The 17,998-nt window shown below is 55.2% G+C and overlaps 8 protein-coding genes across 8 annotated transcripts; 3 read left to right on the top strand and 5 right to left on the bottom strand.

The window, feature by feature from the left end:
- Positions 1 to 284: 284 nt before the first annotated feature.
- On the top strand, positions 285 to 2,961 carry BGZ61DRAFT_341108 (uncharacterized protein; the record flags this gene model as incomplete). The annotated part of the gene is made up of 2 exons (XM_046239376.1): positions 285 to 921; positions 977 to 2,961. The coding sequence occupies 2 exons, from the start codon at positions 285 to 287 to the stop codon at positions 2,959 to 2,961; spliced, it is 2,622 nt and encodes an 873-aa protein (XP_046111330.1).
- Positions 2,962 to 3,502: 541 nt separating this feature from the next.
- On the bottom strand, positions 3,503 to 4,738 carry BGZ61DRAFT_341031 (R3H-associated N-terminal domain-containing protein; the record flags this gene model as incomplete). Its single annotated transcript, XM_046239369.1, has 3 exons — positions 3,503 to 3,668; positions 3,736 to 4,285; positions 4,357 to 4,738. 3 exons carry the CDS (start codon positions 4,736 to 4,738, stop codon positions 3,503 to 3,505), a joined length of 1,098 nt encoding a protein of 365 aa, XP_046111329.1.
- A 141-nt stretch (positions 4,739 to 4,879) lies between these two features.
- Positions 4,880 to 5,611, top strand: BGZ61DRAFT_96143 (uncharacterized protein). The gene has a single exon (XM_046257270.1). It carries the CDS (start codon positions 5,021 to 5,023, stop codon positions 5,534 to 5,536), a length of 516 nt encoding a protein of 171 aa, XP_046111328.1. The 5' UTR covers positions 4,880 to 5,020; the 3' UTR covers positions 5,537 to 5,611.
- Positions 5,612 to 5,687: 76 nt separating this feature from the next.
- On the bottom strand, positions 5,688 to 6,885 carry BGZ61DRAFT_490168 (uncharacterized protein; the record flags this gene model as incomplete). Its single annotated transcript, XM_046250302.1, has 3 exons — positions 5,688 to 6,426; positions 6,487 to 6,744; positions 6,812 to 6,885. 3 exons carry the CDS (start codon positions 6,883 to 6,885, stop codon positions 5,688 to 5,690), a joined length of 1,071 nt encoding a protein of 356 aa, XP_046111327.1.
- An 809-nt stretch (positions 6,886 to 7,694) lies between these two features.
- Positions 7,695 to 9,741, top strand: BGZ61DRAFT_442188 (WD repeat-containing protein 79). The gene is made up of 2 exons (XM_046244690.1): positions 7,695 to 9,290; positions 9,373 to 9,741. The coding sequence occupies exon 1, from the start codon at positions 7,937 to 7,939 to the stop codon at positions 9,260 to 9,262; it is 1,326 nt and encodes a 441-aa protein (XP_046111326.1). The 5' UTR covers positions 7,695 to 7,936; the 3' UTR covers positions 9,263 to 9,290; positions 9,373 to 9,741.
- On the bottom strand, positions 9,323 to 10,588 carry BGZ61DRAFT_554481 (uncharacterized protein). The gene is made up of 2 exons (XM_046255583.1): positions 10,109 to 10,588; positions 9,323 to 10,050 (listed from the first exon to the last, which is right to left on the bottom strand). Exons 1-2 carry the CDS (start codon positions 10,471 to 10,473, stop codon positions 9,693 to 9,695), a joined length of 723 nt encoding a protein of 240 aa, XP_046111325.1. The 5' UTR covers positions 10,474 to 10,588; the 3' UTR covers positions 9,323 to 9,692.
- Positions 10,589 to 11,459: 871 nt separating this feature from the next.
- BGZ61DRAFT_472853 (uncharacterized protein) lies at positions 11,460 to 12,967 on the bottom strand (the record flags this gene model as incomplete). Its single annotated transcript, XM_046248385.1, has 2 exons — positions 11,460 to 11,904; positions 11,976 to 12,967. The coding sequence occupies 2 exons, from the start codon at positions 12,965 to 12,967 to the stop codon at positions 11,460 to 11,462; spliced, it is 1,437 nt and encodes a 478-aa protein (XP_046111324.1).
- A 1,713-nt stretch (positions 12,968 to 14,680) lies between these two features.
- Positions 14,681 to 16,483, bottom strand: BGZ61DRAFT_442183 (RTA1 like protein-domain-containing protein). The gene is made up of 3 exons (XM_046244689.1): positions 15,993 to 16,483; positions 15,798 to 15,933; positions 14,681 to 15,747 (listed from the first exon to the last, which is right to left on the bottom strand). Exons 1-3 carry the CDS (start codon positions 16,209 to 16,211, stop codon positions 15,023 to 15,025), a joined length of 1,080 nt encoding a protein of 359 aa, XP_046111323.1. The 5' UTR covers positions 16,212 to 16,483; the 3' UTR covers positions 14,681 to 15,022.
- Between the last annotated feature and the right edge of the window lie 1,515 nt (positions 16,484 to 17,998).

Here is a 17,998-nt window from a genome sequence, read left to right as displayed (position 1 = left end):
GAGTGCTTGATAGGTCGTTGAGAGAGAAACTACGACGCAGTGTACCTGCCTCTGGATACCAACTTATCTGTCTGTCACAAATGACAGGAAGGAGCTGGGGAGACAGTGGATACCAACTTGATGCACCATTTTTGCCTCAGGATTCCGATGGGATTGGGGTGGCCACTGGAGAATGGCCACCTTTGGAGGGCTTCGCTTTCAAGTGTAAGTTCTTCAATCTTCTCGCGCCCTTTCAATGTCGACTTCTGTGATTGCTCCTTATCGCCGACGGTTTCCCTGTTGCCATGGGCAAGGAAAGCGATGCAGAAAGTAGAAGTGCGGCCGAATACGCCCTCGCCCAGCAATGTTTCCGTGACCACCGAGGCGCTCCATATCGATTCCAAGACCAAATCCGTGACATGAGAGAGACGATCCAACAGGTAGAGTCGGATGGATTGATCCACCAGCCTGGCCTCGTCGCTACGCATCTCCCATTTACAGAAATCGACTTGGATCTCATTGATGGCCCAGAACCGATGTTGGCTAGCCCATGTTCACCCCCAGATCCTACCATCTCAGCTTCATTTATTGACCCTGCAGCCTTTCGGACCTTCAGAGAGTTGCGGATTTCTCCAGAGCCATTAGATCTCGGATTTGATATCAAGAAAGATACTCAACAATTCTTGGACGATATTTACTCGAAACGCTTCTGCAATGTGCTGAACGAGTGGCTCCCCCTGAGCCCAGTCAATACCGACAAGGATCAAGGATTGGAGTTCTCCTCCGCCTCTTCGAGGTGGCAGATGTTGGCCCTTCGAGAAATCAATCGTAAGAACATTGAAGTGTCCGATGCGGCGAAACAATTGGTGCGTATCGCAGAGGACACGACTGTAGCTCAGACGACATGGCTGAGCGGGGAGGCTTTGGGACTGAACAGGGCAAGTGGCTATCATTCACGCTCAAGAATTCTCTCGCTGACTTCTGTAGCAACCGAGAGTCTACCTAGAACCTGTGTCACCTCCTCTTTCTCCATCTTCAAGCTTGGATGATCCCTTTGTCCCAAGTCGCTGTGTCACCATTATCGATTTGACATCGGAGCCAAGCAGCCCTCTGAATTCTCCCGTCGCGAAACTGCAGAAGGACCTTCAAAATGGATGTGTGGACTCCGAACCCGTGGCACCATTCTCTTCATCACGCTCGTCCTCCCCACCAAATGAGCTTCAATGCTTTGGGTCGCCGCGTTGCAAGAAGTCAACCCTCAAGCTTGATGTCCCGCTAGTAATCTCCAGTCCATTTCAACTCGAACCCAGCAACTCCTTTACGGATGCTGTAGGAGAGAGCAGCCTCGACACTGAAGAGATAGAGTTACAGCCCACAGGCGCCGCCCACGGATTTTTCGACGAGGCAATGGAAGCTATCATAGACTCCGGCCACGAACGTACAGTACGGAGGCTGGAAGACGAACGGCTTAACCCAACCGACTCATTCCTGAGAGTGCAAGTGCCTACTCTCAGCTTCGATCACCCGGAACCTGAATGGAAGGATCATCTATCAAGTCCCGGGGCTCAATTCAAGTGGATAAAGAGAGCAATGCCAATCGCCTTCCAGCTTCCCCCAGCCAGCTCGCTTGCACAGCTGGGAACTTCGTTGAAGTGGACGCCGATACCACCTGGAACTGGTCGAGTGTCTTCGGTTGAATCCCTGGAACCTCTGAGTTCAGCAAGTCGGCACTACCTTATGATCGAGATCCCCCGTCTTGGCAGTGGGGATTACGTTTCGAAGACCACGAATTTGTCGATCCTTCGTATCTTTGACGACGAAGAGATCGAACCCGACACATCACTTGTTGAAGATACGAGCTGTGCACCAATTTCAGTGGCGTCTTCGGCCAAAACTTCGTCTGCCAACGACCAGCAGGGTTCTCTAGACGCGTGGTGGAAGGCCCATCTTCCGATTGCTCAATCATCGAGAAAGAAGGCGATAATAAGATCCAATAACCTCTTACCACATACAAACGACTCGAGTGCCACAAGCAAGCTTTTGTCAAGCTTCATTCAACTTCGACGTCCTAAAAGATTCAAGCTCTCAGAGGACTTTCCACAACACGCCAGACCCGTCAGCGAAGACGTCTCAAAGCATCTCGCTCCGACTAGTCTGCGACAGAACTTGCAAGATGACACCGACCCCAATATTCCCAAGGCGCCAGTCCCGACGTTTTGCATTCCATTCGAAAAGTGCCGTTTCGTGGTATCCATGAGTCTAAATCGAACCGTCTTGTGCTACATCGAGAAGACATGGCCTCAAGTAGAGCTGATAGACAAGGACTTCTCACAGTACAACGAAACTAAATGGTCCCCTGGCTCAACCCAACGTCAAGAAGTCAAATCTATCCTATCGTCTGAAGCCGATATTGCCCTGTCGCCAAGTGCAGGAATCATACTTACAACGATGCTCAAGGTGAAGCAGAAACCCCTTCCAGGCTCAAACTCACCCACACCACTGCGCAGCCAAGTCCAGCGAGTAAGCGAAAAGTACGAATCTCTTTACATCATCGTCTCAGAGGGGAACCCGCAGGGAGAATACGTCGGCACGCCGAGCGCTTCCGACATGACCGCCTATGCCGACTTTGTACGATTCACAACTTCTCTCCAAGCTGGCGTCACCACAGAGCTCATCCACGGAGCCGAAGAAACCTTAGGCAAATGGACATTGGCCCTGATGTCGAGATTCGCCGCAGAGTCTTTGCAGTTTGCGCACCTCGTCAACGCCGAGGATACGGAATGGGGGCTTTTTCTACGACGTGCTGGGATGAACATTATCGCATCGCAGGTCCTCGAAGGGCTGCTCGTCACTGAATACGGAGACTTGGGAATGGTCCGCTTCTTGGCAGCATCGTGTGAGGAGAGGGTGTTGAAGTATGGTCAGATGATGGGAGGCAACAGGGTTCTGGCGAATGTTAGTCGGCAGCTGGACAAGGGGTGAGGCTGAGAATCCCATCAGTCATATCAAGGCCCGATCCTAGTCAAATGTTGGTAGGAAGGACTTGGTTTGATCAAACATGTAAAATATACCTGAAGATTACAACACGGCTTTGCGGAGACGATCCACAGGTTCGGAGCGGAGTACGCCGGATTCTGTTCGGAACGGAGGCCGGAATAGTGGATCGTCGCTCCGGACACGGAGTGAGGCCCTGCCTTGACACTGGGCTTCTCTTTCCCTGTGCGTTAATTCCGATCCCTGCGACGCGAGCCTGTCTGCCATAGCTACCGTGGTTTATAGCCGACACTTGTCTTGACAGTCATATGTCTACTACCACCGACGAGAATGGTGAGGGCCTGAGCTATCCAGTTTTTTGAAGGCGTCTAGTCCCTACATCTTCTAGAAGACCAGTGGACAATCATGAACGGTTGCCAGTCTGCACTTGTATTTCCAGTCCCATTCCCGCCGTCTATCGTCTATGTATAAAGCTGACGTTTCTGGCAGCCGGGTCTAGAAAACAAGCTTCACCAAACTACAACGCTGTTCAACATAGCTCCCAGAGTGGCCGAGGTAGCGTCCGCCCGGGCGGTGCCGCTTGCGGGTGTACTTGCTTCACTCCCACGTATACCACGCGGCGGGACGGATTGGCAATGGTGACGGAGCGGGACTCGAGGCCGTAGTAGTCGGAGATGGAGTGGGTGAGCCAGCGCCTGTGTCTTGCGTCAGCGAGGGGTTCTAGAACGTCAGTTTTCTGGAGGACGAAGGGGGAAAACTCACTTGTAAGCGGCGCTCTCGTCGGTGCCGAACGAGTCAAACACCATGCCCGAGTCGACCGTCTCCTGGGACACCTCCCTGCGGGCCTTCTTCCACCGCGCGCGCTTCTCCTGCAGCTCCCGCATGGCGCCGTTCCTGCCAACAAAGACAATCTCCTCGTCGTCCGAGTCCATCTCCTCAGCGGCGCTGTCGACATCGGCATCGGGTTCGGCCTCGACCTCGGGCTCCTGACGCGGGGCCTGCTCGCACAGATACTGCCTCACGGGCTCCTCGAGGGCTCGCACCCAGGTGCGCACGACGGGGGTGCGCTTGGCGGCCTCGCGTAGGTCGCGCGGGACCTCGCCGGCGCCGAGACCGGTGGCGCTGCCGCGCTGGAGCTGCTGCTGCTTGCGGGAGGCCTGCAGACGGACCGTCTTGTCCTCGACGTGCTGGCGTACGCCGCGGTCCCAGAACTGGGCCAGCTGGTACGGCACGCGGTGGATGGGGTGCGTGGGGTGGACTTCCCAGTCGACCGGCTGCGGGGGCTGGACGTTGGGGACGTGCATGAGGCGATCTATCGCGGGGTCGACAAGTGATCAGCATAAGAGGAAAAGGAAGGGGATCAGGGATGGAATCGTTCTGTACCATTCTCCCAGCGCCTCCGCTGACGGCTTCCCTCCTTGCCCTTCATCACCATGTCGCGCGTGCGCTGACTATCCCGCCGGGACAACGGCCGCCGCGGGGGAGACGACGAGTCATCCCCGCCGAACCCAACATTGCGGACGACAACAGACGCCGTCTGCTTCACCTTGACGTCCAGGTCAATGGGGATGGCAAGCGGGGAGCCGGTGCCGCGGGCCACGGGCGACACGCGGAGGGATTGCAGGGCGGAGACGGTCCAGGCATCGATGTCGATGGCGCCGTTCGTCACGGGAGTCGACGGAGACTGGACAATCGGCGGCGGCGTCGTGGTGTTCGCCGCTGGGGCGTGGTCCGCGGGCGGCGGGACGGCGCTGTAGATGGCCATGATGGCGATGGCGGTAGGGGATGGAGTGGAGGAGCGGAGGAGTGGATTGCGGGGTGGGCGAGTGGGACGAGCTGGTAACGGATACAGGAGGAATTAGGAGACGAGGCTTCCAGGAAACAGAGCAAGCGATGGTCCTCAGAGAAGCCCGGCAGCCAGTCTACAGTCCAAGTAAAAATGGCGACGCAGGATGCTCAGGGGATTTAGGGGAAGGAGGAATTAAAGTTGGCGGTGGTGATGATCCGAGGGCTCGCAGATAAGTAGGGATAAAGCAGATAACTAAACATGCCCCAAGCCATGACCCGCGATGAATCATCCTCCCCCGTGCCGTCCCCGTACCTCCGTGGAGCGAGCCCACACACGGCCAATCACGACGCGAGCGCATCCCACACGGTGCCCTCCAGCCACGGATCCCGGAGCGTTCGGGGGGGCCCGTGGGCTTTCGGGGGGGCCATGGGAGTCATCAGCTGCGCTGCCACCCACTTCAACAGCCATTGTGCCGCTCACTCACTTTCAATAAGCATTTCGATTTGCTGGCTAACAGGATATGGAGCGGGCTTCTCAAACCCTTTGAGTCCAGATATCTGCGGGGGTCCTGTCATGGAGTGGATCCCTCACGGGCCAGCAGCAGCCATCATGACTCCCCAGACGGGCGTTGTCGATGGTGGTGGGTACTTCGTACATCTCCAGGCAGCCAAGCGAGCCATGGCTCATCGTTCATCAATCTCCGGGCTCGCTAATAAGGAACCTCTGTCGGGTCATCACAAGGCCCCCCAAACTCGATTCCAATGGACTTGGTAATAATGATCTGTGACTTGCCTGAACATAAACGTCGACAGTACGAAGTACACCTTTGAATGCAACCCTACTCTTGTTAAAATAATCAATCACCATCAATGTCCCAGGATATCGGATGCTTCTCGTTCCTCGACCATCGCCCTTTCGGACGAAATCAGTCCCTTGTTGAGTCGTAGTTCCGGTGAGGGTTGCCAATGCCTCCGGGTCTCAACAGTGGCTGGTTCTCCCTCTCAATCGCCCGCTCCTCACGTTCCTGGATGTCATCCAAATCCTCCTCTGTCTCTGCGTACCGCTCCGGGTGACCTGTAAACGGTCCCGGCAGACCACGCTCCCAGCCCTCCGAGTAGGTCCGGCTGGCCGACGGTCTCCGGGGCATGCTCGAGTACTGGACGGGCGACTGTGGGGTGGTGCTTGCGAATCCGTTGCTGTGGGTGTCCTGTCGGCGCGCGGCAAGCTCGTAGTACACGCCCATGCTCAGCACCGTGCCCTGCATCGTTGCCGTGATCAGATAGATGACCCAAGTGCTCCATCCTTCCCATCCCAAGCGAGCAAACAGGCTTGCAGCAAACAGGAAGCCACCGGGGGTTTGGATGCACATCATGGGAATGCTCAAACTTCCCACATGTTTCAAGTGGTACGTCATCCAGATCTGCGGCACGTACTGTACGGCCGCAAGGGCGGTGGCCATGATGCCGAGGAAGTTCGCCCAGAAGAGGAGGTGATCAGGAAGGGCGATGAAAAAGACACCCGTGATAATGATGACAATCAGGCCATGCAGGACGCAGACCAGGCCGACCATGACGGCCGTCTGCCACTTGGGCGCATCACCACGGAGCTCCTCTGGGGGAACATTCGCTTGCCTATAACGGAAGAAGATCAGGAAGAGGACGAGTCTGCGACCGAGTTAGCTAGAGATACAAATGAGCCACGGTGAAGTGGGGGGGGCCGCGTACATCAGACTGAAGCAGACCCATTGGGCGCCGAGCTGGAAAACACCGAGCAATCCAGCAGTGCATTCAAAGGCACCGAGATCCTTGCAACAGCCGATGGCAACACGCGACGGCGGGACGGTTAGGATGTTGGCGAAGCCGGCAGTGGCGGAAGTGGTGCCGAGCAGGACGAAGTAGGGAGAGATGCCCTCTGACGTGCCCCGCGAGATGATGCGGTAGTGCTGGGGGAGGTAAGAGACGAGAATACCGAGCAAGAGGATTCTGCAACATCATCAGCATTCATGTCGAGTTTTCACAGCAGGCCTAGCTGCGGCCAGGGGCCTCATACATGGAAACGATGAGCTCAAGGTACGAAGGCGTCTTGAGCCGCTCGCATTGGTCATCGATGGCGAAGACGTCCATGCTTGCGGATGTCATGGGAATTAGGCAGGGCACAGTTCTGAACCAGGTGGATGTTGCGGCTCTGCCGGTGGTCAAGAGGGATCGTCAAGAATCACGAGATTAGGGACTCGGGGGCCCCAACTCGGGTGCGGGTAAGAAAAGAATAGAGGGCGAGAAGCGGCGCGTGCTGGGACGGAGGTGACGTATGTTGTGTGGGGGGTGGACGGTTGGCGAGGCTGTCGCGAGAGCAGCGACACGGGCACGCGGGCGAGGGAGTGGTGAGTTGGTAAATAGTGAATAGCAGCGGGAGGCTGCGAGTTGCCGCAATGAGCAACAGACGGTGAAGCGAGGCTAAGAGGTAATCATAGTGATGTCGATATGAGCCTGGCTTTAGTGTGGGCGAGCGTGAGCTGTGTTGTTTGGCTGGGGAGAACGGCTTGGGTGGTGAGAGTGATGAATCCAGGTGAGAGTCGAGAGGGAGCTGGGCAGCCAACCCACTGTAGCCCGGGGGGGTCATTAGCACACATTAGCATGAGCCACACTCATTGGCCATGCGACCGGGGAGTCGGCTTTTGTCAGCCTGCCAAGCCACCAGCGCTTGGACGAGCCAGCACAGAAGTTCTAGAGGGAGGTGCAGGTGTCTTTCCACTGGAGCTGGGTATGCTGCCCACTCGTTTTAGCGGGCATGTGGGTGGGCGCTGGGCGCTGCACAGGCACCCGCTCCCCCAACACACGTCTTGGCGTCTCCATCCATGACGTCGCTGGCGGGAATACGAAGTCGCATGGAATACGGTAAACGATTAGCTTGCCCTTCGCAACCTCGCCGCAACACCGTATCCGGGGCTGAATACGCGAACCATCTTTTAGATTGAGAGACATTCGGCTGGTTCGTTTCAGCTGCAATGCTACGCCATCCTTACTCGTATCCAGAATCGGCACTCGTGCAATTTGTGAGAGCCAACCCACGCAAAAAGATGGACCGCCAAGCTAGAGCCACATCTAACCGCCCTCTCGACCCAAAAGTTCTCATCCACTCACGGCGCACATCACCATCTCAACCTCGCATCGCACCATGGATGACCCTGACTGTGACCACAACCGCCCTGCAGGTGCCGACGCCAATGCCATCTCCCAGCATCAAACCGCCCCAGCCGTTCATCTACTAGCCGGAAACGTCATCGCTCGGCCGAGACATGATGCCCAGGACCACGCCAGCTCCAGTCCACGAGAATTCTACACCTCCGCCCAATGGACCGCCGACGGGACCTCGCTCGTAGCCTCGTCCTCGTTCAACTCCATATCTACCTTTGTTCTCCCCAGCGACCTTCTCGACTCATCCTCCAGGCCACGCAGTCTCGCTGCCCAGTCCACCGTCTTCCTCCCCGAACCTACCCAGACCATCGTCCCGGCGCCGTACTTCTCCCTCACTGAGGCCGCCACTCAAACAGCCCTCGTCGGCTGCCGTGACCACCCCCTCCACTTGTATCATCTCTTCCCCCGCGAGGATGGGCCTGCCACGCCGCTGGCATCTTACAAGCTCATCCGCCACGAGACGGAGGAATACATCACGCCGTCGTCGATGCTATGGGAGCATCCCGGAACGCATTTCCTGTGCGGCTCTACGAACCGCCTCGACTACTTTGACATGTCGCGCCACGGCTCAGACGGCCCGTTACTCACCATCCCCACCATCCCCTCTAAGCGACACATCGCCAAGGGCAGCGGCATCGGGATGAAGGGCACCGTGTCGGCCCTTGCTGCATCTCCAACGGAAAGCAGCGGCGGCTCCATTGTCGCTGCAGGCATGTGGACGAGATGGGTCGGGCTATATGACCTTCATCGTACGGACAAGGCCGTCGCTAACTGGTCCGTCTCCAACACAGACGACATGGATGGCGCCGCGGAAATTGGTGGCCAAGGCATAGTCCAAGTACGTTGGAGCCCCTGTGGTCGATATCTAGTTGTCAACGAACGCCAGTCTACGGGCCTTCTTGTCTATGACATTCGCGGCTCGGGCAGACTCCTCAGCGTGCTCAACGGCCGAGACGCGTCAACACAGCAGAAGCTTTCCTGCGACGTCTTCCAGGGCGACCAACATGGCGACTCGTCGTTTTTCGAGGTCTGGGCTGGATCCAAGGATGGCTCCGTCGTAGTATGGGAAGACGTCGGCAGTAGCTTTGGCATCGTAGAGCCGACATGGGACTGGAAGGCTCACGAGTCTCCCGTCGGCAGCACCATTCTTCACTCGAGCGGGTCAGTCGCAGCGACGTGCTCTGGGGGATGGGGAGCACCATCCGTTCAAGAAATTGAAGATGACTTTGGCGAGTCCAAGTCTTTGCCCAATGCCCAAAGGGTCTTTGACGAATCTGGACTCAAGATCTGGTCCATTGGAGGCTGATCCAAGACCAGATGCCTATCCCGTACATGTAGGTTTCCATTATAGATGATACCCCATAAGCCTTCGGGCTTACTTGGATTTTGACAAGGTCATGACCAACAGATATTGAGACTCGGACCATACGTAGATACCTTCTCAGCGGTGATCTGCTTAGATTGTTTGACAGCGCTCGAGTCGAGCAGACCCAAGAGGAGAGGGACCACGATCAAAGATACCCAACTAAATGAAGCACTTGAGTTTCCGAGAGTATCACTGGATGATTTGGCCACTTCACGATAGCAATCGATCAGCCAGACCATTAATAAGCATAAATGGTTTGTATATTAAGTTCTGTCAAACTTGCCACTTTTGGCGCCGCCGCAGCAGCCCGTGTTCCATTGCTTTTGATACCTGGTTGGCTATTAAGCAACCAAGGCAGAAGGTTCCAAATCTAGAAGGAAATTAGCGCGTGAAATACTCCATAATAAATAGTGTTGAAGGTAAAAAAGAGGTCATACACTCCGATGGCTCTAAAGGCACCGATCGCTCGGAGAAGGTCATCGCCAACGCGGCACTGAGCGCTTCCCGAGCCCTTTTGGCAAGGCACCATATTGACTCGTGCCCAGACGACGCCCCCCGTAACCAGGGGATCCATCACCAGAAACAGAATAAGGATCATGGCCGCGACGGGGCTGCCGCAGGCTGGCCGAGATGCGAACGACGGGTCCAACCAGGTCCGCAAGGTTATGGTGATGATGACTATAGCGATGGCGGATACCTCGATGGTGCTGGCAATTATGTTCACCAGGCTAAGACGCTGAGTACTGTGCAACACTGGAGCGGCGACGCTGCGTTGGGCGCACTTACACTTCGCCAGTTGCTTCGCGAAGGCTGATTCTCGTCAGAGGCATCCACGAAACTATCATCCCGCTGATCCACGGCACCGTCATGGCGAAAAGGGTGATTCCTGAGTGGGCGTGCTTTCTCCAGCCGCTAAGGTGTACCTTCGGCAGTGGGCGGTTCTCTATTCGCGGAGCTGGTGTATTGTCCTCGCTCCCAAAAGCAAAGACATACACTCGCGCAGGCTCCATGGCGCTGCCGACGGTGGCATCGCGGACCAGTTCTGCAGCGTCGACGGTAGCATGGCTGGGTTCGCGCGGGTACGGCGCATCGGCGAAGCCAATTACACCGTCCTCTCTCAGTCGCGGCGATTTTGGAGTGTCGGTGCTCATTGTGCAAGGTTCACGAACAGCGATTAATGCAAAGAAATAACATCATGATGGCGGTAGATACTCATGGTTGCGATACATCAAGACAATAGCACCGGCAAAGCGGCAGGGGGGGCTTCCGCTTAGCAGGTCAGCCTCACGAACGAACGTCTTAGTCGGGCGCAGGCAGAATACACTTCCCTAGCATTGCGGCGTCGAAAGACATCCAATATTTTCAGCTGCTCCTATTGAGAGTTCGTTGATTGGGCGCAGGACCAGTCACTTGTCTCAAAACGCCTCGGCTTGATGTGTCGAGGCTCACTACGACGACAATCGAGCCACAACTCGAACAAACACTAGACAGCTTACGGCCGTTTCAGCATAGCCTCGACGTTGAGTGCTGGCGACCTAGTGATACGGTACCTCGAGTTGTTTAGTTCAGCATCAATCCGGACAAAGACGAGCATCTGTCAAGAGTGTCGAATGCTCATATTAAGCCCTCAGGGGAGCCATCGAAGATGCGCCTCCTATTATGCATACGGACCATAGAACCCACGGCTACGGTTTTGGACTGTCTGCCTCCACCCGAAGACTTCCAGCCATCTCATGACAGTTCGAAATGGGTGAAGTTGTGCAAATTCAGTCCACCCATGAACACAATAGGTGACAGAATATATAGCCAAAGCTGTTGCTCTATGTGCGATTAATCTACCTAGGTATCTACTACCATCCTGTAAATGCTGACCGTGTGGCCATGTCTCCTCCACGATTACCAGGCCGATTTCAACCGACTAGTCTATCAACTTTCCATTGATGATCCCAAATTCTGTGCAGGGCCACATGCTCATTACTTCCCTGACGGAGCCTTTCTAAACACGAAACTCCACTTCGGATATCGACCCAACCAGAAAACGCCATTGGAATCCAAATCAATCGTCATCTCACAAGTACATTTCCTCCAACATGTCATTTAAATGATCTTAGTCCCTCCTCGTTCAATCATGATTCTCCTAGACCCAGCCGGGGCCCCGGTTCTGCTGCCACAACGGTCCTCCGCCTCCTCCGCGGGGACCTGGATAAGGGACCGTAGGACTATCGAGGTTGCTGACGGGGGCTGTGGGCGGTCTGGACTGTTCCTCTGGGATTCGTACTAGTCCAGAGTCGTAACCTTGGGGGTAGTCGTCGACTTCCCGACTATACCGAGTCAGGGGCTCTTCGTCTTGATCCATCTGGTGTGAGCCGTTGCCAACAGCCATAATGCCACCTGCGGATGAGCCAGGACCGTATCCGTAGGGGTAATTTGGCTGATACGGTTCCGCTCTATACTCTTCGTCTAACTCGGTCACTGGGGTCATAGTCCCGCGTGCGACGGGTATTGGCGGTGGTGGGCGATTTTCGTAGCCCTCCTGCATAGGTAGTAGTGGCTGGATGTTACCATTGCCTTCAGATCCGGGCCTGTGTTTATCATTAGCATGGTTCTCCTCTCCTGTGCACTTCGCCGGGATGGCGCCGCAATGTTAACATACTGTGCTTTCTGGTTCCCACCATTATTGCCCTTCTTCCGTTTCCACAACCAGACGCCGAGGAAGATCAAAGCCGCTAGTGCGGCAACGCCACTAATTGTACCACCGATGATTGCACCTGTGTTCTTCGAGCCATTGTTGTCGCCATCGGTATCAGGCGCAGAAGCTGCGCTTGTCGACGATGAAGAGGCATCCCCAGAACTGGTAGATGAAGCCCCATCAGTCTCCGTACTCGCACTTGCAGACGAAGTTTCGGAAGCACTCTGAGTAGATGATTCTGTGCTGGATGTCTTGGTGTTTGACTTTGTTTTGGTAGTGGATGTTTCGGTTGTCGATGTTTCCGTGGCTGTTTCCGTGGCTGTTTCTGTGGCTGTTTCTGAGGAGCGTGTTCGCGACGAGGTCGACTTCTTGGTTGACTCGGAGGATTCCGCAGTTTGCGTTGCTGAGGCGGATATGCTAGTAAGGTGGATAGTCGACTTTCCCGAAGCAGTTCCTACGACTGTTGTGGCCATTCCCGACGAGGTGCCGCATCCATACTGAGTGTACCCTCCCTCGAAACTGTTCTTGTAACAGACATCGGATCCCTGGCACGTAAACACATATGGATTGACTTCCGACTGCGCCCCACTATTCAAGTCGACACAGGCTGTGTAGACGCCCTGGGTGCAAGCGCCGCTATCGGGACAACAGCCAACAGCACCATGCTCAACCTCAATAACACAATGCGATCCGGCAGAGCAGGTAGCTGGGAGGGCGGGGTCGCCTCCGATGTAGCCGCAGACAGTGTTCAGGGCTCGGCGGTTCAGCAAGTCGTCGAAGTTACCGGGGGCTGCAGTCGCGGCGAGGGGCCAAGGCAGGACATTGAGTTCGCGGTAGTCGATGGTCTTGGTCGGTTGCGGCAGTGCGTACGGGTGTGCGCTTGTGAGGTGGGCGATGATGGAGAGGACGACGAGCGCTGCAGATGGCAAGCGCACCGTTCGGTTGGCGGGGGACATGGCAAAGAGGATCGTCCTATGTCTCACTCAAACATGATCCGTCGACGGGTCGCGTGTATATGGAATGTTGCGAGGGAGGGGTTTGGTGATGGTTGACACAGGAAAAGCAGTGCCCGCCAGGTACGAAGAATGCGACCTGGTCAATTAGGGATGCTGGAGGACAAAAACCCACGATAGACGGCGAAAAGAAAAAGATGGCCAAGATTTTTCGAGGGAACAAAAGAGAGGGAAGAGAGAGAGGAAGAAGAACAGGGCTGTGACACGGCAACGGCGACGTGGAGAATAGCCCCGATTTACGAGGAACCTGAACCTGGGGCGGCAGGAGCGAGGAGGAGCTGGGCGTCGGATACGCAAGGGTCTGGACAACTTGCAAGGGCCTGTCGGACAGCGAACAGCGCGGGGTTTTGGTTGGCGCAGGCTGGAGGCGTTGCTAGGCAAGAGGAAAAAAGGCTGGCAGCAGATTCAGGCCCCTGTCGGTTTGGTGCTTAGTTGCGTGGGTGCTTAGGCCCGACGGCCCATGACCAGACCAGGGACCAGGGGCGGCAAGAAGATGGGCGATGGGCGGCCGGTCGAGATGCTGAGGATGCTGAGGATGCTGAGGATGCTGAGGATGCGCTGTAAGTGTTGGCAGCCCGATGGCGTAGCGCTACTGCACGCTGTATCTCGTAGCGTCGACCTGGCCGGGGGAGGCTGGGCGGTCTGGCTGGGGTGGTTGGGGCTAGCAGGGCAGGGAAGCGGCCTGGGGGCTGGGGAGGCTTTGCATGGTGCGGTGCAGAGAATCGAAATGCTGGCGATCAGCCGGGATGGAAGGATGAAAAGAAGACGCCAAAGGGGCCAGCATTGATGAAGAGACGGCGCGAGGGAATTGGCCGTGGCCGTTGCGTCAAAACAATCAAGTCAACACGGTGCCGGGGTGACAAGACTCAGACTCAGACACAGCAGCCAGCGGCTCCACGCGGGCGGGTAACAGAGCCCTCGGGCCAGAAATGGAACGTGAAACCACCCAGCTCTGCCCCGATGGCGCTGAAACTTGTCGTGAGGCTTCTGTAGCGCCGGGCCGCCGCGAGTCCCGACTCACTGAGTTTGGTGTTGCCCTCAGATCCGTGTCGGAGAGATGCCGCGGTGCTTCGTCTTCAAGTCGAGGCCGTGTGTTTCGTCCGTTCGTCATTGCTTCGAGGTGAGGGAGGTGTTGATCTGCAATCTGCATCTCATGTACAGTGTGTCTCTGCATGTCTTACCTTGATCTACCTGTGTGCTCGTCATCCGGCCGGGCTGCGGCCACGTCGGCATGCGACTCTGCGACTCTGCGACTCTGCGACTCTACGGCTTCCTCAACCGGTCGCTGGACCGATCTGTGCTGCAGCTCATGCACCGCGCAAACACCCTGCATCATTCCACATCATCCAGACGCACGTTTCGTCGCCACGCATCAAATTCCTCCTCGCACACGAGCCTTGGCACTGCCCACCCCTTGTAACACCGTTGCGCCGGCTGGTGTTGGTGGGCTGCCAGCAAACACTGTGTCTGCGCACCACTTCTTGCTGCGGCGAAACAGTGCGTGTTTACCTGCAGATCCGTCCATCTGCCGTCTTAGCCTGTGGCAGTGTGCTTCTAAATCGGGATCACGACACCGACTTCTGATCTCAGGTCATCCCCACTCATAATATGTCCGCCTTATCACGGAGGCCATGGCACACTTATGAGGAAAGATCCTTTCAAAAGAAAAAATACATTCTTCATCTACCCAACTAATAGTCTCCCCTGACTTAAATCCATTTTCTATCCGTCGCTGTAATCTCCCATCGCTTATCCCGCAAGTCTATATGCAACCGATCCAAATTAACTCTGGATTGGAATTCCTTCATTCCGCCCAGACCAAACATAAAACGCCACGCTGTTGTCTTCAATACACATGGGTCGGTCGCCATGCTCGACTGGAATCCTCTGGCGTACTCGAGTGCCCATGTGATTGATCCTCGAGACCCCACTGTCTCCATCCACCATTAACATTGTCCCATTACTACTGCCCTGCGTCCACACCTGACGTTTCCCCTCTTACACCATCAGCTCGCGGTGGGAGTTGGCGCTGCCCTGGGAGCCGGTCTCGGGGATGGTGTCGTACATCTCGTAAGAGCCACTGTGCTTGCTCGACTTGCCAGACTTGCCAGCCTTCTTGGCAGCCTTGAGATCTCGCTTCTCGTCCTTCTTCTGCTGCTTGAGCGCCTTCTTCTCCTTGCGGCTGAGTCGCGGGAAGTCGCTGTCGGGGCCCCGCAGGACCAGGCCGGGGTGCATGGAGTTGAGGAGAACCAGAGCCAACAGCATGGGGAAGGCGTCCAGGCACAAAGCGTAGTCCTCGTGGGTCAGGATCGGGTTGCTGGTGTTCGCGCCGGGGCTGAACTCGTACAGACGGAACACGATTCGAACCGTGACCAGGACCAAGACGGACAGCATGCACCAGATCAGGTACTTCATCCGGCCGATGCGCGATCCCTCAAGCTTCACCAATTGCCGGTAAAAGGTACCCGTCAGGACAGTGAAGATGAGGATAAATGCCAGCTGAACACCAACACCAGCCATGTAAAGCTTCTTGCCGATGTCTGCAACTTTGTCGTCATCGCCAGATAGTAGGATACCGCCGGCAGCCTGGACGATGAAGCAGACGACATCCAGCCAGATGAACAGCGTTCCCATCTTAATTGCCCGCACGCCCCAGATCTTCTTCTCGGGGATTCGGAAGTAAATCATGCGTGCAACAGTCATGTAGGCAAATGCGTTGATCCCTGTATACAAGTCAGTCGGTTTCTTGGCATGTCAAGAATTGGGTGCTTACATAGAGGGGCAAGCAAGAAGAAGAGCTGTCCCCAGATAGCAAGTGAGAGCTCCTGTTGATTACGACTGCCGACAGTCTTGATGGCAAAACCCGCCAGCTCCCAGAGCGCACCCATGATGACCACCCAACAGTATCGCTGCTCAGTGTCAGCAACCAATTTGGTTGAGGGGATTGGGGACTGCAATATCAATATACCTTTTTGTAGATGATGGCTTGCATAATATGGATCGAACTTGTCAAACCAAACAGTACAGCAAAGGCGAGATTGGCGCCAAAGCTCGGGTTGAAGCCGTAGTTGGCATTACAGGCGTCGATAGGGACATAGCCGTACTTGCCAGGTACGGCGGTGGTGCAGGACGCCGTGGCTGAAGCGGTTGTCCTCGACGCGATATCGGCTATGGTGGTGGTGGCCATTGTATGAGATGTGGGAGAAAGGAGGTGGTGTTCGTTGGTGTTTGTAAGTCAGCCCAGTGGTGCGTGAAAGTGTAAGAGAAGATGAAAGTGTTCAAGAAGAGGAAGCTGTTGCCAGGCTGAAGATGAGATTGCGGTGTGTGATGCGGTGTTTGATGCGGATGATATTCCCTCATTTTGGAAGTCGCGAATGCCTTTAAGTAATTGTCCTTCTCCTTCACTTCACAAGGCTGATTATTGGGACAATCCCAGTTCCGAGGCTTTGGCGGATTGACGATTGGCGATGGCAGTGTTGTCGATGCCCGCGTACGGGGCTCAGACCGTGACGTGGGGCATGAATTACACGCCCGCCAAACTGTGGTTGGTTGAGCCGCAGCTTGGGGCCAGGGGAACCCAACGGTGCTCGCCAATGCTAAGCCGGATAGCGACTAGTCCACCACGCGTCAGCCCTCAGGACCCGCCAGGATCGACATCCCCAGTCGCTAAACAGCGAGTCTCGAATCAGATGTCATTGCTCGTGTAGTTGCGAATAACCAGCCCTACGCAGCACGCAGCGTTGTACGGATATTGAGGCAGTGAGATAATGCCGTCACGCTAAATGTTACACGTTGAGCCCCGCGTCGGCATGATGTTCATCCAGCCCATGCTCATTCCAACCAGTGAGCAGTCCTCCAGTCCAGCATTAGTTCTCTTCCACGCATTCAATCCCCCACCATGAGATTGTTCCTTTTTCCTGTGGCTTGAAAATACGGGACTTGCTTGCGTATCACCAACATGCAGCCATGATCCGGGTTGACGTAGTCATCTCCATGGCCCGTAAGCCGCATGCCAGTTGCCTAGGGTTAGTTTCGGTAGCTCCGCGGATGGGAACAAGCTCAGGCCAAGATTCAAGCTTTTTCTTCTTGCTCGTCGAGGGTGGCTGGGGGCTGCAACTTGTTGAGCGTCGTCTTTCGGAGGTTTCCCAACTCGGTAGCTGTGGTGACGCAGTCCTCCATCGATATTGTGGCACAGTGCAGAGGTTTTCGGATAGCGGCACACTGCAGAGTTGGTGCTTACTCCCAGCGTTGGCTACGCTCCACTGCGGCATGCGATGTGTCGTTGATGGGGGAGACAAACGAATGAAGGTTACAGACGTCGGTATTGTTGGGCAAGTGAGGGATTCCCTTTATTCTAGAGCATTGGATTGTTCTAGGGTAGTGTACTACGAGGGCGGCTTACACCAACCATTTGCATTTCGACAGTAAAGGACATTCAAGAATCGCTCCTATTTATACTTATAGTTCAGTTTTTAAGTATTACCATCTGTGCCCAGGTACAAACCTTTTTACTAAAGCCTGAGTTAAACTAATTTATTTACCAAATGTTAATCGAAAGTTAAATCATTAAGCTAATTGCTTGTATTTCTCAGATGTCCACCCGAACCACAATGATAAAACACAATATTCTTATTATAGACGATAAATACAAATTAGTCTTCCAAAGCATTACTTCTGAAAATTTTGTATTTTACCTGAATTCATAGTAGACGCACTGGATCCCTACAGTGTTTAAAGTGCTAATCTTCATTTACGACTACTATTCTGGGAATACTGCAATCGCCCCAATTGTGGAACTCTCCAACATATGCTGTTGATATTTCTTGTGGACTATTGATTGCATCTCAGTCACACACACATTGTGGCCGGGCAAGACAATCGATTCCATGGATCACCAGGGGCAATGCCAATGGTCCACTACGTGTTGTTTGTAACGTTTACTGGTAGTTTCTTTCCCATTGGCGTCTTCTACGC

This window comes from Ilyonectria robusta (assembly GCF_021365365.1).
Source record: "Ilyonectria robusta strain PMI_751 chromosome Unknown BGZ61scaffold_2, whole genome shotgun sequence".
Taxonomy (NCBI): Eukaryota; Fungi; Ascomycota; class Sordariomycetes; order Hypocreales; family Nectriaceae; genus Ilyonectria; species Ilyonectria robusta.
Note: the sequence above shows the minus strand (reverse complement) of the source record. Positions and strands in the feature narration are given on the sequence as shown.

Excerpts from the sequence above, each read along its gene's own strand:
- BGZ61DRAFT_442188 (XM_046244690.1), top strand. The coding sequence starts at position 7,937 with ATGGATGACCCTGACTGTGACCACAACCGCCCTGCAGGTGCCGACGCC.
- BGZ61DRAFT_442183 (XM_046244689.1), bottom strand. The coding sequence starts at position 16,211 with ATGGCCACCACCACCATAGCCGATATCGCGTCGAGGACAACCGCTTCA. Across the intron at positions 15,934-15,992 it reads AAGCCATCATCTACAAAAAG|CGATACTGTTGGGTGGTCAT; the intron begins GTATATTGATAT and ends GACACTGAGCAG. Across the intron at positions 15,748-15,797 it reads CTTCTTGCTTGCCCCTCTAT|GGATCAACGCATTTGCCTAC; the intron begins GTAAGCACCCAA and ends ACTTGTATACAG.
- BGZ61DRAFT_96143 (XM_046257270.1), top strand. The coding sequence starts at position 5,021 with ATGCCCCAAGCCATGACCCGCGATGAATCATCCTCCCCCGTGCCGTCC.
- BGZ61DRAFT_554481 (XM_046255583.1), bottom strand. The coding sequence starts at position 10,473 with ATGAGCACCGACACTCCAAAATCGCCGCGACTGAGAGAGGACGGTGTA. Across the intron at positions 10,051-10,108 it reads CGCGAAGCAACTGGCGAAGT|CCTGGTGAACATAATTGCCA; the intron begins GTAAGTGCGCCC and ends TCAGCGTCTTAG.